We start from the raw sequence: 13,860 nt of genomic DNA on the forward strand, positions 1-13,860 counted from the left end.
TTTTTTTTTTTTTTTTTTGTCCTGTGCCGCCAGGAGAAAGTTGTTGGAGGCGACATTCCTCCCTCTGCTGGACTGCGGTAACCTGCACTGAATCGTTGTTTTCTTTTTCGTCTCACAGGCTGCGAAGCTCTTATTTATCGCCGCAGCCTTCCCTCTCCCTGCAGACACGTTGGTGCCTTTTTTTTTTTAATTTATGAAACTATGCTTGCCCCCCACCCCCACCCCGCCCCCTGTCTTTCCTGTCTTTCTGGGTATATTTGATTTAAAGCTAGTCATTATCCGCTGCGATCAAACGGTACCCTTTCACTGACCCTTCCCAAGCTCCGTACAGAACCTGATAAACAAAAAAAAAAGGCTTTTACGTTTTTGTGATTGCTTGCAAACTAAATTAAAAGCTCCAAGGGTTTGATCCCAATCAGTGCTTTTTTTTTTAATAAGAAGGTGAAAGGTTTGGAAGGAGATTCGATTAGAGTTTGAGCTTCCTCTCTTAGCCTGATGTTTGGCTCTCACCTGTTTCTGTTACATTTATATAAATTGAGTCATATTAGGTTATTTTATGTTGTGCTTTTAGGTGATTTGTATGTTTCTGGAACTTCTGCTGTTGCTCCTTTTTGGCTGGGGGGCCTCCCTTGACAAAGAGATCTTTTTAATCTGAACCGGACTCACCTGGTTAAATAAAAGGTCAGATAATAAAATAAAATTAAAAAAAGACAGATGTTGAGCTAAAATTTGGCGTGGTAGTAGCTGAGAGCGAGTCGCAGCGCGTACCTTGAGCTCGGCGTCTCGCGTGACGTTACATCTGAGGTTCGACGCAAACGGCCGCCGCTTTGTCGCTTTTTTTCAAGCGCCTTTTAATTAACGCCGGGGTTTGTTAATTGTCCTCGCTCACGCTCGTCGAGTTTTTAGTTCCGAGTTGTTGTTTAAAACCGACAGCAGGAACCGTGGAATCTCTCCACGATCAGTACAAATATGTCCAAACGTATTTATTTGTTTAAATACCAGCTTCACCTGTTACTGTCTCACCGTCACAGTTCAGCTGAAGGCAGCTTTTCTATTTTTATCGCTTCCATCTACAGTGGATGACAAAAACAGGAAGAAGAAGGAACAAAAACAGATTAAAGCGCAGACGTGTGTGTATATGAGTTTAAATGTAAATAAAAAAATAAGGCAAACAGATTCTGTTCCTTTAATGTCAGCCGTTAATTTTCCCTTCTGTGGAGTCTTTAAACCACACGTGTCAAACTCAAGGCCCGCGGGCCAGATCTGGCCCTCTGTAACATTTTATGTTTGCTCTAAATTCTGTATAATCTGTAACTGGGAAAAGGTCATTGATATTTCTATATGAATGATTTGACATAATGCATCTAAACAAAGGTTAATTTATGTAATTTTAATAAATATTGGTTGTGATTGGCCTTTTGCGTCACTGGGTTTGACGCCCCTGCTTTAAACCGTCGGCTCCGATTTAACGGAAACTTTGTCTCAGAGTCCATTTGGACCTTCCCTAAATGTGCCGAATGTCTTCCAGGCTTCTGGTGATGCGCATGCACAACCTCCACGGAACGGAGCCGGAGGACGAGGAGAAGGACAGCAGCGACGAGGACAGCGGCGACGAAGAGGAGGAGGACGAGGACAAGAAGCCGAAGCTGGAGCTCGCCATGGCGCCTCACTACGGCGGCATCAACCGAGTTCGAGTACGTCGTCCTTTTTTTTTTTTTAACCGCACAATAGTGAGGAAATAAACGGCGCGCTGAGTGGGGGTTCTGCTCCCCAACTTGCAGGTGACCCAGGTGGGACAGCGGTGCCTGGCTGCCGTGTGGTCCGAGAAGGGGCAGGTAGAGATATTCGACCTCCGACCTCAGCTGGAGGCCGTCCACAGCTCCACCGCCATGGCCGCTTTCGCCCAGCAGCAGAAAGAGGCCGCGGCGCTCTTCAGCTTCTCGGGACACATGAGCGAGGGCTTCGCGATCGACTGGTCGACCAAAGTTCCCGGTGAGTGACGCTTCGGGGCTAAGAGGTCAGTTTGGGGTCGCGCGGTTGCGAGACGTTCGTCTTCCGCTCTCATCGTCCACGAGACACTCGGCTCAGAACTCCCCGGAAGCTCCTCCTTCCTCCTGCGGCGTTAAAACGGGTTTCTTCCTGCCGTTTTCTCGACTCTCCTGTCCCTGGCTGAATTTTCTAACGGCCTCCAGCTGCTTCTCAGCGGAGCAGCAGAAACAAAATGGCTCCATTAAAGCTTACCGGCTTTTAGGTGTAAACAACTCCTGACCAATCACACGACACTCGGAGCAAACCCCCTGAGAGGAACAGTTCGGCCCAGGGACTCGAGTCGAGAAGCGGCGGACGAAGCTACGAGAAGAAAAACGAGAGCCGCCATCGTGACTTCTCATGGAGGATGGAGAGAAAGAGAAAGAGTCCTGAACTCTTCCACGTTTGTCACTTTACAAACACAAACTTTAAACCAATCTGAGATTTTCTGTGACAGTCCAACACTGACCTTCCTCAGCCGAGTAAAGCGAGCGGCAAAGGAGATTCGGATGTCTCTCAAGCAACAGAAGAAGAAGAATTAAAACATCAGTGCTTGTCATATATCTCATTTATGTTTTTCGGCCCCAACAGGTCGTCTCGTCAGCGGCGACTGCAAGAAGAACATCCACGTGTGGGAGCCGCGTGAGGGCGGGGCTTCGTGGCAGATCGACCAGCGGCCCTTCAGCTCCCACAGCAAGTCTGTGGAGGACCTGCAGTGGTCGCCCACGGAGGCTACGGTGCGTACGACGGCGCCGTAAACTTAAAATCTGGTTTTATTTAAAGGAACTCTTTGGCAGGTGGGCTAAGTTGTCATAGATCATCTATTAAACAGGATCATCGCTCTGTTGAAAATATTTGTCATCTCAGATTTTTAACAATTTTCTCTCGCTGATTTTTTTTTTTTTTTTTTCTGATTTAAAATCTTGTTTCGTTTTAAATCAGCTCATCTCTGGGTGGTACCGAGCTCACCTGCGGGCCCGACGTGGCCCCCGGGCCGCCTGTTAAGTGGCCTGAACGCGCGTTGTTTGTAGGCGCCGCCATCGAGCGTTTTCTTCGAAGCTCGCTGAAAAGCGGGGCGGCGGACTTTTCTCATCGTTCGCATTTCCTTCACGCCGAGCTCGCTGACTCACCTGAGCTCCCACGGCTGTTGCGTAAAGTAAAAACGCACGGACGAAGGCGGGGGCGTGCTGCGAACCCGACGATCGGAACGAACGAAGGCCGTGTTGGCGTTTTGAAGGAGCTCCTGCGTAAACCGCGCCCGTCGCGTCGCAGCGAGGTCACAGCCAAGTTCTTCGACCTGGAAAAAAAAAAAAAAAAAAGTGGCCGGTCTAGTTTTTGGTATGCAAGCTTTTTGTTTTCCATGAATGAACAATAAAAACAGGCGCCACTTTGTCACAAACTGGAGTGTCATCATCAGCCTGTCACCAAAAATATCTCCTGAGCCTCTGGACGGGTTTTAATGAAACTTCCAGGAAATAATTGACTGTACGAACATCTGCAACCGCTCAAGTCAGTTCAGTTCAAGATGGCCGCCACGGCAACACAGAAGCGGCTTATAATTCAGCCGGTTTTACGGACACTGAGCTAAAATCTGATGTGGTAGCTGAGAGTCATACAGCACGTACTCTGATTTTAATTTTATGGTTTGACAAACGGCTGCAGCTCCTCTCCATGAGTTCAGTTTAAAACTGCAGCAGCAGATGTGAATTACTTCAAGGCGTCTTGGGCTTTTATTTTGAAATGCGTCGGGTTTTCGACAGACGTTTATATTTGAGTTTCAAGTCTCTGATTTTAAATGCTCGCCTTTTTTTCCCGCCAGGTGTTTGCGTCCTGCTCCGTGGATCAGTCCATCCGTGTCTGGGACATCCGCGCCCTGCCCAACTCCATGCTCGCGGCCAACGAGGCGCACTCGTCAGACGTCAACGTGATCAGCTGGAACCGGAGCGAGCCGTTCCTGCTGTCCGGCGGCGACGACGGGCTCCTGAAAGTGTGGGACCTGCGGCAGTTTAAGGTAAGGGGGCGGGGGCTGGGAAACGATCGTCACGCCGCCGTTTGTTCAGTTGCGTGTCATCGCAGTGAAATCTCCCCGCCGTCACGGCGGAGTGGAAACCGGTGTTTAGGAGCTGGGATTTTACAACCTTCCATTATTTCACCAGCTCCTCCTGACCACAAACATCTGTTTCATCCTCTGCTGGTTTCACTGAAGCACAACAATAATTACTGCGGTCGTTACCGCCCTTAAAACATGGAACTGTTTCTTGTTTGTTTTATTCTGTTACCGGCTGCCATTAAAGGTGAGAGATCATCTGTGTGTTTATTTGTTAGCAAAACATCTAATAAACCGGTAGACCGATTTGAATAAAACCTTTAGAAAGGAACCATTGGTTCAAAATGGCCGCCACAGCCGACCGAACTTAAAGCAGAGTGCTGAGCAGCTTTAATGAAGCTGAAAATATTGAAACAAGCAGAACAGAAGCTGAAATTAGCAAAACTGTAGCTAAAACCTTAAATTGGCAAAAATGGGTAGCTGTTTGGTAGCTAAAATCTAAAAATGAGCACAAATGTAGGCAAAAATTGGCTAAACCGTAGCTAAAATTGAAGCTAACTGTAAAACCGTAGATGATAGCTAAAATTGACAAATCAGTTAAAAAAGCTAAAGCGAGCAAAACCATAGCTAAAAGCTAAAATTAGTAGAAAACCGTAGCTAAAAGCTAAAATTAGTAGAAAACCGTAGCTAAAAGTTAAAGTTGGCTAAACTGTTGCTAAGTGCTAAACTTGGCAAAACCTCAGCTAAAAGCTTAAATTAGCAAAACTGTAGCTAAAATCGAAATTAATTGTAAAATCGTAGATGATAGCTAAAATTGACAAATCAGTAAATAGAGCTAACGGTAGCAAAACCATAGCTAAAAGCTAAAATTAGTAGATAACCGTAGCTAAAAGTTAAAGTTGGCTAAACTGACAAGTGCTAAACTTGGCAAAACCTCAGCTAAAAGCTAAAAGTTACAAAATGGCAGCTAAACGTTTCAGAACAGTGGATTTCAGCAGCTTTCGAACAGAACAGCGGAGAGCTCTTAACGTATTTCTTTGAGGAACGTATTTGTAAATAAAGTTAAATATTTTGAAAAGTGTAAAAGTTACGAAAAACCTAAAGTGATTTCCGACTGAGTGGAAGTTTTATGAACAGTCAAAATGACATAAACCGTGATCAGGAAAACAAAAGTGCAGATAACGACGACAGGGATCTCAGGATAAACAGAAACGGGGTTGTTTTAAAAAACGCTGAGTCAGCGTCCGACCGTCTCGCCCGCAGGCCGGACGCCCGGTGGCGAGCTTCAAGCAGCACTGCGGCCCTGTCACCTCGGTGGAGTGGAGCCCCGCCGACTCGAGCGTGTTCGCCGCGTCCGGCGCCGACGACGTCATCAGCCAGTGGGACCTGTCCGTGGAGGCGTCGGACGCGGGCGCCCGGGTGGAGGGGGCGAAGGACCTGCCCCCGCAGCTGCTCTTCCTGCACCAGGGCCAGTCGGAGATCAAAGAAATCCACTGGCACCCGCAGATACCCGGCGCCATGATCTCCACGGCGCTGTCCGGCTTCAACGTGTTCAGGACTATATCCGTGTAGCGCCGGTGTGGGCGGCTGAGATTTAAAAACAGTATTTTAGTCCTAAACACTCTCAGAATGTAAATAAGTTGACTGTAGACGTAATAAATCTGCTTTTTGGCTTTGATTTGCCGACATGTTGAACTCTCTGTATATCTCACAGATGTGCAAACTATTTTAGGCATTTCCTGTACATTACTTGGAATAAAGTGCTTAAAATCTCAAACTGAGACTTTACTTCCTGTTCTTTTACTTCTAAAGGGTAAAATTCATTTTTTGAATTACCATGGTGCTCTCAGATGTGCAGACAAACGATCTGAGGTCGACGTTTTGCCGTTTTGGCTGTTAAGTTTATTTGAAAACGCAGCGTTTCGTTCCAGCGTAAGGATGTTTTCTTGTCTGTCGCTAAGATATCTCCTAAATCGCTAAATGGATTTTAACGAAACCTTCAGGAAATAATCGCCGGATCTGCGTCTACAACCGGCTGTCGTTTGGAGCCGACCCCAATTAAAGATGGCCGCCAAATCGAGCTCATTGCGGGAAAACGCAAAAAAAATGGCTCCAACTCAGGCCGTTTTACAGCCGCTGTGGTTAAATCCGAATGCGACTTCCTGTCAGACTCGGCCCTGCTTAGTTCGGTCAGTCCAGTTCAAGATGGCTGCCACAGCTAATCAACCTTAGCGGACACATAGAATTGGCCACAGCTCAGTCGATTTTACAGATATTTGAGCAGAAATTAGGTTTGGTGGAAGCTGAGAGTCGTATCCAACCCTCTGACGTCCTGCGATAATCGCCGGAAACACGTATCGATATTTTTAGGCTCCAGGTTTGTAGTTTCTCGCCATGAAATGATCGGAAAGGCGGTTTTTCTACCAGGAAGTGAAATCGTTTTGGTTTTTTTCTTCTCGCTCGGTCGAAACGTTGAACTGCTAATAAAAGAGTTGAGATACAGCTCATTAAATCCCAATAATAAGTTTAATGTTTGTTTTTTACTGTGATTCTTATTCAGCCACAAGGTAACAGATACATTTCAAACCAGCATTTTAGGACAGAGGAGTGGGAACTGGCCTCTCCCGTTTTTTTTTGGTTTTTTTTTACAGCATCTTGTAACAAAATCATAAGCGCAGTTTTACGAGCGGTGAGCGCGTTTTAAAATACGCCGCTCGTCCTGATTTACGACTGACCTTTAAATCACATGAGTGTCCTTCCCTTTAACTAGCAAACCCGTTAAAAAAAAAAAAAAACAGCCTTAAGGGCAGCTTTGGTAAAGCGGAAAACATGCTCACACACACACACACACACACCAAAAGAAAAAAAAAAACTGCACTCAGAAGTGGTTTGGTTTGGTCTGGAGCGAAAAGCCTCACATTCCCAGATTTGGAATGTGACAAATTCACAGTAATTCACTTTCAACACTGTCTCTGAGGACTTTGAACAAATAAAAAATATACATATATATATAAAAATAAAATAAAATTAAAAAAACAAGACAAGGAGACTGTACAAAACAAACAATGCAGAAAAATAAAATAATAAAAAAAAGATGCTGTGCTGATGCAGGTGGCTTTATGGCACAATAAGATGCGGTTCGACAAACAGCACCTGTGTTTATTTCGTGTTTTAGATAGAAAACATTTTATTAGCGTAAGAAGCCGACTCGGACTTTCTTAAAAGCTTCCAGCTGAACAGAGGGAGTCGAAAGTGCTGCGAACTTTTCCCGCTACGTTCCGAGATGAGCCGAAACGGCGCATTTTCCAGTTGATGAAGGGGTCGTTCGAACGCCTGTGAGCGGCTAGTATCTTACCTGCTGTAGATGGCTCTTTAAAAGACCTCGCCTCAGAGGCGTGAGAGTTCTGAGTCCTGCGTCGCGTTTGTGACCCCGGAGTTGGGACTTCCGAGTTATGAGTCAACCGGTGCGTCGAGAAGCGGGAGATTCCCGATCCGGCCTGACCTCGAAATCCAATATGGCCGACCTTGCATGAAAAGCCGAGCTAGCTGCAGGGATGACCTTTTTCTTAAATTTTAGCTCGTATCTCAGTAATCCGGTCACGCAGAGAAATCTGTTTTAGCTCGTGTAGCTAAAAGACGTTCGCCTGTTTTTTCCCGACGCGCAGCTGGACCGTGTCGGATGTGGTTCCCTAACCCGACTTCTGGGGTCGAACAACGCGGCGAATTTCCTACCAAACTGATGCTAACGGCACATCCGAGGAAAGCCGAGACCAAAGGAAAATGCTTAAAGCGATTCTAACCTTAAAGCTCTCATGGCAGCTAATGCTAACGCCACTTGATGAAACCTCGGGAATCCACGGCTGTTTCCCCGGTCGTTTAAGGATATTTAAAAAGCGCTAATAGTAGCAGCTAACAGCTAGCTTCCGGAATTTTTTTGTATTTATTCCTGACAGCTGTCTTGTTTGCTCTTCGCCTTCATTGTGGCGCGTTTAGCAGCGGATTCTACGCTTGTTCGATCCCGCCCACACCGACCAGCCTGACGTCACGCGACTCAGGTTTCCACGTGGTTTCAGCCGAGTGCTTTGTTTACACTGACTGCGTACCCGCGTTATCAGTATATCTGGGAAAACTCGAACTGCACCTTTTTTTTAAATGTTTGATTTCTTTCTTCGCAACGAGCGGCTTTAAGACGGGCGGCGATCAACTCAGACTAGCCGTTAGCTTGTCGGTCTGACGGGAATTAAAGTGGTTTTCCAAACGGAGGTCGTTACAGCAGGTAAGATACTGACTCTTCATGTCCTGAACGGTCTCTTTCACTGTACCCTTGCTGTGTTTTTTTATTTAAATGTCCCAGTTTTCATCCATTCTGATTAAAATACAGTATTCTTTACAGCAAGATGTGTTTTTTTTGTTTGTTTTGTTTATACAACGATTTCATCATCATCATCAAACTCATCTTCAAACGTGTAGCCCCGTCCTGATTCCTCCTCTTCCTCGTCTGAATCAGTCTCCGAGCTCTCCGACCTCTCTGACCTCCTCCTGTCCAGCGGGGCGACTCCTTCGTACTCGGAGCTGTGCGACGAGGCCGGGCTGGGAGGCAGGTCTGCTCTGTGATTGGCGAGCTCGCTCTCGCCCTTCCTCCTGTCGCTCTCGCCGCCCGCCGGGCTGCGGCACTCCAGCTGACCGTCGCTGTCGGGGGCGAAGGTTTGACCCTCCTCCTCCTCCTCGGACGCCTGGCGGATGATCTCCTCGCGCTTGTCGCTGAACCTCACTTTGGGCCTCGGAGCCCGGGGCTTGACCCCGTTCTCGTCCGGCGTCCTGCCGTCCCACGCCCGGTCCTCGTTCGTCTCGTTCAGCTCGTTCCGCGCGCCGACGGGCGTCTCAGTCCCCCGCCGGCCCTGCTTCGTGTCCCCTGCAGGGGTGTCGCGCCGGGGGCCGAACGCGTCCTCCTCATTGGACTCGGGCGCCAAACTGTCCATCACCTCGAGTACGTCTCCAAGCATCGACGGGCCCAGGTCCAGGTCCAGGTCCAGGTCCAGGTCCAGGTCTAGGTCCAGGGCAAAGGAGGACGCCGAATTGGAGGGCGTGCGCTGACTCTCTGCCAGAGAAGACGCCGGATGAAGGGCGCCGTTGTTGACCGGCACGCCGGGGTCCGCGGCGGGGACGATCCCGGGGCTGCTCAGCTCGGACGTGGTCGGGCTTGGCCCCACGGTGGACAAGAAGGACGTGTCGCCGAAGGCGTCCCCTCCCCTCCCGATGTGCATGGTGTGACGAAAGTCCCCCAGGGGGGCGGAGATCATGGTGTGGTCCAGGCGAGGGGCCCGGGATGATTTGTGGAGCGGCATCGTTGAGACGAAAACTGCGGTTGGAGAAAAAGTCGGACAAAAAGAGAGAGAGAGAAAACGAAAACGTGAGACAGAGGGAAGGCGGAACACCGAAACCTTGGCGGAACCTCCTGATAAGACGGGGCAGAGCGAAAAGTCGACGCGTTGTGTAATAATCTGGGAAAGCGATGAGGATTTTGGCTCTGGTCCGTCTGTGAAGGCCATGCTGAGACTTGTACTGAAAGCACAGAGCGTGCAGAGTTAGCACATACTTTTCTCTGCCCTCAGGGAGTCTGAAGACAAAAACAAGACTGTAACCTTAAAAAAAATCAATCTATCATTTAAAAGCTCCTCCAAAAGAGAGATCACATACAGACCAATGCTACCATGTGTTAACTATTAATTATGACAGCTTCAGAGTTTAACCAGTGCTGGATAATATTTAATATTTAATATTGGAGGGATCAGAGAGTTTAAAAGCGTGAGAGGAGGGGGGCTTCCAGGCCCAGCCCTTACAGAGCCTCCATTAATGTTTATAACAATAAAAAACATGTTTTAATTACTTTAACTACCGCTAACAAGAGTTATTAAGCTGTTAGAGCGCCGACTGGAGCGTCCGGATCGGCTCATCGACTGAGAGCAAAACATTTCAAAGTTCCTAAAAACTCACTTTAAGGTTTATTCTTCAGGCTTTCCCAGCTTCCTGCCTCCGTTTCCGACTCTTTCATTTGTCTTCTCGCTTTCGCCCGTTTCTCCACTTTTCCCTCGCTGTTTTCTCGCCGTCGTTTTTCGCCTGAGAGTTTTTTTTTTTCTTCTTCTTTCCTTTCCAAAGGGATGGGCTGCGGGACTGAGGAAGTGACGCGCTGCAGAGAGAGGAGCCCGAGCCGCCAAACGCCCGAAAAATACAGGAGAAAACAGCAAAATACGAAAAACTACAGAGGAAAATGACTCTGTTCCTTATTTTAGGATGTAAATCTGTTTCTAGATGACAAATGAAACAATCTAATCACTGCTGAGGAATCATATTTATATAAAAACTTCATGTTTTTATATTATAAGCTGGGTTTTTTTTTGTTTATTAAACTGAACAGCCTTTTAGTTACAGAGACAGGATTTTTCAACTCATTACAGCTAAAATAAGCAGAGCATGAGCTAAAAGTAGCAAAATGCTAGCCAAAATAACAACAACAAAGTACTACCTGAAAGTAGCTTAACGCTAGCTAAACATAGCAAAATGCTAGCCAAAAGCTAAAAGTGACAAAATGCTACTTATAGCTAAAAGTAGCAAAATGCTAGCAAAAAAACAAAACAAAGCACTACCGGAAAGTAGCATACCTAAACATAGCAAAAGGCTAGCTTCAAGCTAAAAGTGGCAAAATGCTACTTAATGTAGCAAAACTAACTAAAAGCTAAAAGTGGAAAAAGACTAGCTTAAAGCTAAATCTAGCAGAAAATTAACCAAAAGCTTAATGTAGCAAACCAGAACCAACCAGAATCTGACTAATCTCAGTACCTGTTTATGCAGGCTACATAAAACAGAGACAGCACTCGTTTTTTGTTGTTGTTTATCCATCCCTTTCCCCTCCATGCAATAATTCATTAGCTGTGTGCCAGCTAAAGGCTTGGTGACAGGTGCAGACCAGTCCTTCGTTGCCTTTTCCTCTCCTAAAATATAACTTTAATGAGTTATCTGAAGAATAAGGTGTCAACTTTCCTGGATCCACCCATGTCTTACCACTAATTACTAATGAGTTTTTAAGGGTCCAACATTGGAAACTGAGGTATGAAGCACTGATTATCTTTTTTTTTTTAGCAAGATTAATCTAATTTGGTGGTTTTCTTTGGATCATCTACAGATAAGATCACAATCAAGTGTATCCTTTAGATTATAAATCACAATCTTCTGAAAGCGAACCAATGCTAAACGCTTGTTTTCATACATTTACTTCTAACGTACAGCTTTAATAAAGAAGAACAGGAGGAAACTGTTCAGTGTTGCCGTTTAAGGACTCCTACACGTGAGGGCAAAGTCATCCGAACCAGCCTGCGATGTCTGCAAGTTTGAGTTTGAGTCCGGACTTCCCAACAGATTGCAAAAGTCCTGACATTTCTGGGAACGACCGACCGACCTCGGCGGCAGCTCCTCTGAGCTCAGCTCCCATTTTCGCAGACCGGGGATTGGGCAACACGAGCGCGGCGAGCACATTTAATTACAACGTGAACTATTACCGAGGGTTTGTGCCTAAATAGGCTGCAATTATGTTGACATTCGTGGAACGCAGCAAACGAAATCAAACCCCTTAAAAGGCTCCACCTAGTTCGCAGCGTCGTATTTTAAACGGGTGTCTGCTGCAGTTACTCCACGCAGTTACCCGTCTTGTTTACCTCGCAGAGTTACTCAATAAGCCAATTTAAAACGCCTTAAAGAAAACACGGATTTGGAGTGGCATTAGGATGTTTTTTAGGAGTCCGTATGTGCGGCTTCCTCCCTTACTTCCTTCCATGGGTTAAAAAAACAACAAAAAAAGACAGAAATCGTAGGTATTCAGACAATAGTGCTGGGTGTTGAGTCACTGTTGGTGAGATCTTGTAACAAATGCTCGGCATTCCTGTGTGATGATGTAGCCGAAGAGACGACAATCATCCTGCAGGCGCGTGCTGTCGGTCACAGGGAGAAGTATGCATAAAATCACGGAAAACCGCGCATTTCTGTTATTTGGAAACTGTACTTGACGCAGATAGAGCCCTGTTTTTGCTGCCTTGTAGAGCAAATTTGGCGAATATCAACCCAGTATCTCGGTTGGCTCTAAGGTTTTTTTGGGGGGGGGGATTTGCGTGGGAGAGACTCTGACAGGAAATGACTCCCCTCTTTGGGATACACACACACACACATGTGCGCGCACACATCCTGCAGCTGTACGCTTCACAGGAAGGGAAGGCAAAGATGAAGAGTGGATCTGTTTAAGAGCTATGGATCTTGACAACAATGAGAGGTGCCTGTCGAATGAAGTGAGGTTAGCGCAGCCCACGGTGGTGTAAGGGTCAGCACTGTTGCATCACACCAAGAAGGTCTCCGGTTCAAGCCCCGGCTGTGCAGGTGTGGAGTTTGAATGTTCTCCCTGAGACTGTGTGGGTTTCCTCTGGATACTTCCTCCCGAAGTCCGAGAACACACACTTTAGCTATAATGCAACTGTAAATGCACCTGTGTTCTTCGGCCCCGTGATGGACTGCTGACCAGAACGTAGTCCTCCTGTGTCCCTGAACAGAACAAAACGGGTTTAGAGAATAGATGAGTATTTCCATGTGAGAACACAAACTAACACTCTGGACCTTTTTTTGCAAGAGATTATACAGTTATTACATAAGGCTGTTGATGTGTTGCTGTGCTGAAAAGAAGCTCCAGTTTCTGTCCATCTGCACAGTCTGAAAGCCAGCTAAAGTAAGTAAGTAAGTTAACTTTATTTATACGGTGCCTTTCACCTTATAAAAACCACGAGGGGCTTCACAGTACAAATGTAAAACTGCCACGTTTCGTGTTACGTAGGACCCAAGCATGCAGACTCGCACAAGGACTCAATGAAACAAAGGAAAGTATTAATTAGTTAAAACAAAAGGCTGGCGTGGATGCAAAGAAAAAAGGAATGAAACACACAGAAATCAAAAACCCTGACGGGACAGCAAAACCCCAAGAATAGCTGAAGACACGAGGAGCTCAGAGGGAAGCTGAGAGGAGCTGAGGGGAGCGATTACAACAGGCCACAGCTGAAACCGATGGATACGAGGAGCAGGTGTGAGATGAGAAGCATGACTGAAGAACAGGACTAACTGAGGGGAAAAAAATGGCCGGTAACACGGAGAGAAACTGGGGAACAAACTGAACACAGGGGAAACAGGAAATCAACACGTTAACAAAAGGAATAAAGAAACAACTGTAACCAATCGCCACACACACACACACAAAAAAACAGATTTATGAGGAAAAACACTTGTGATTCTCTGTCAACTTAAAGTAGAAATACAGCTGAATATCATCAGCATAGAAATAATAGGAAACATCAGTAAATTACCTGATGAATAATCCTGGAGGCAGAATGTTCAGGAGAAACATGGTGGGTCCCAGGACTGAACCCTGAGGTACCCCACGTGACAGGCTTTTAGTGTCTGACACGATCTGATTTGCAAAAACTCTGTAGGTTCTGTCAGAAATGTAACAGTGGAACCACTCTAGGTTGGGAATCAGTTCCTGCTATGACTTGATAAAAAAAAAAGAATAAATCACACGTTTTCTGCTGTGTCTTCATCAGTTTTTCCTGACTCGTTTAATTCATTAGCTTTGGCTCTTTCCCAAGGCAACTAAAGGAGGACATTTGTTTAAACTTTCTCCTCCTTGTTCTCCTTTTTTTTTGTTCTGCTCTGCATCACGGATGCCCTCATATTGAACTTTTCTGAGATATGGGGTC

The 13,860-nt window shown here is 46.3% G+C and overlaps 2 protein-coding genes and 1 long non-coding RNA gene across 3 annotated transcripts in view; 1 reads left to right on the top strand and 2 right to left on the bottom strand.

The window, feature by feature from the left end:
• Positions 1–3,339, bottom strand: part of LOC119617786 — a 21,779-nt gene extending 18,440 nt beyond the window's left edge. The window contains exon 1 of the long non-coding RNA XR_005234197.1: positions 3,159–3,339. This is a non-coding gene — a long non-coding RNA (uncharacterized LOC119617786). The remainder of the gene's footprint in view (positions 1–3,158) is intronic.
• The window catches only part of grwd1 (glutamate-rich WD repeat containing 1), a 12,807-nt gene extending 6,955 nt beyond the window's left edge, over positions 1–5,852 (top strand). The window contains exons 3-7 of the mRNA XM_017415252.3: positions 1,529–1,694; positions 1,782–1,992; positions 2,620–2,765; positions 3,848–4,039; positions 5,339–5,852. Coding sequence (XP_017270741.1) covers positions 1,529–1,694; positions 1,782–1,992; positions 2,620–2,765; positions 3,848–4,039; positions 5,339–5,647 — 1,024 coding nt within the window. The 3' untranslated portion in view covers positions 5,648–5,852. The remainder of the gene's footprint in view (positions 1–1,528; positions 1,695–1,781; positions 1,993–2,619; positions 2,766–3,847; positions 4,040–5,338) is intronic.
• Positions 5,853–6,582: 730 nt separating this feature from the next.
• Positions 6,583–10,227, bottom strand: cdc42ep5 (CDC42 effector protein (Rho GTPase binding) 5). Its single transcript, XM_017415247.3, has 2 exons — positions 10,070–10,227; positions 6,583–9,434 (listed from the first exon to the last, which is right to left on the bottom strand). Exon 2 carries the CDS (start codon positions 9,418–9,420, stop codon positions 8,497–8,499), a length of 924 nt encoding a protein of 307 aa, XP_017270736.1. The 5' UTR covers positions 9,421–9,434; positions 10,070–10,227; the 3' UTR covers positions 6,583–8,496.
• Between the last annotated feature and the right edge of the window lie 3,633 nt (positions 10,228–13,860).

This window comes from Kryptolebias marmoratus, linkage group LG16, assembly GCF_001649575.2.
Source record: "Kryptolebias marmoratus isolate JLee-2015 linkage group LG16, ASM164957v2, whole genome shotgun sequence".
Taxonomy (NCBI): domain Eukaryota; kingdom Metazoa; phylum Chordata; class Actinopteri; order Cyprinodontiformes; family Rivulidae; genus Kryptolebias; species Kryptolebias marmoratus.

Coding starts and splice junctions, on each gene's coding strand:
- cdc42ep5 (XM_017415247.3), bottom strand. CDS start 9,420: ATGCCGCTCCACAAATCATCCCGGGCCCCTCGCCTGGACCACACCATG.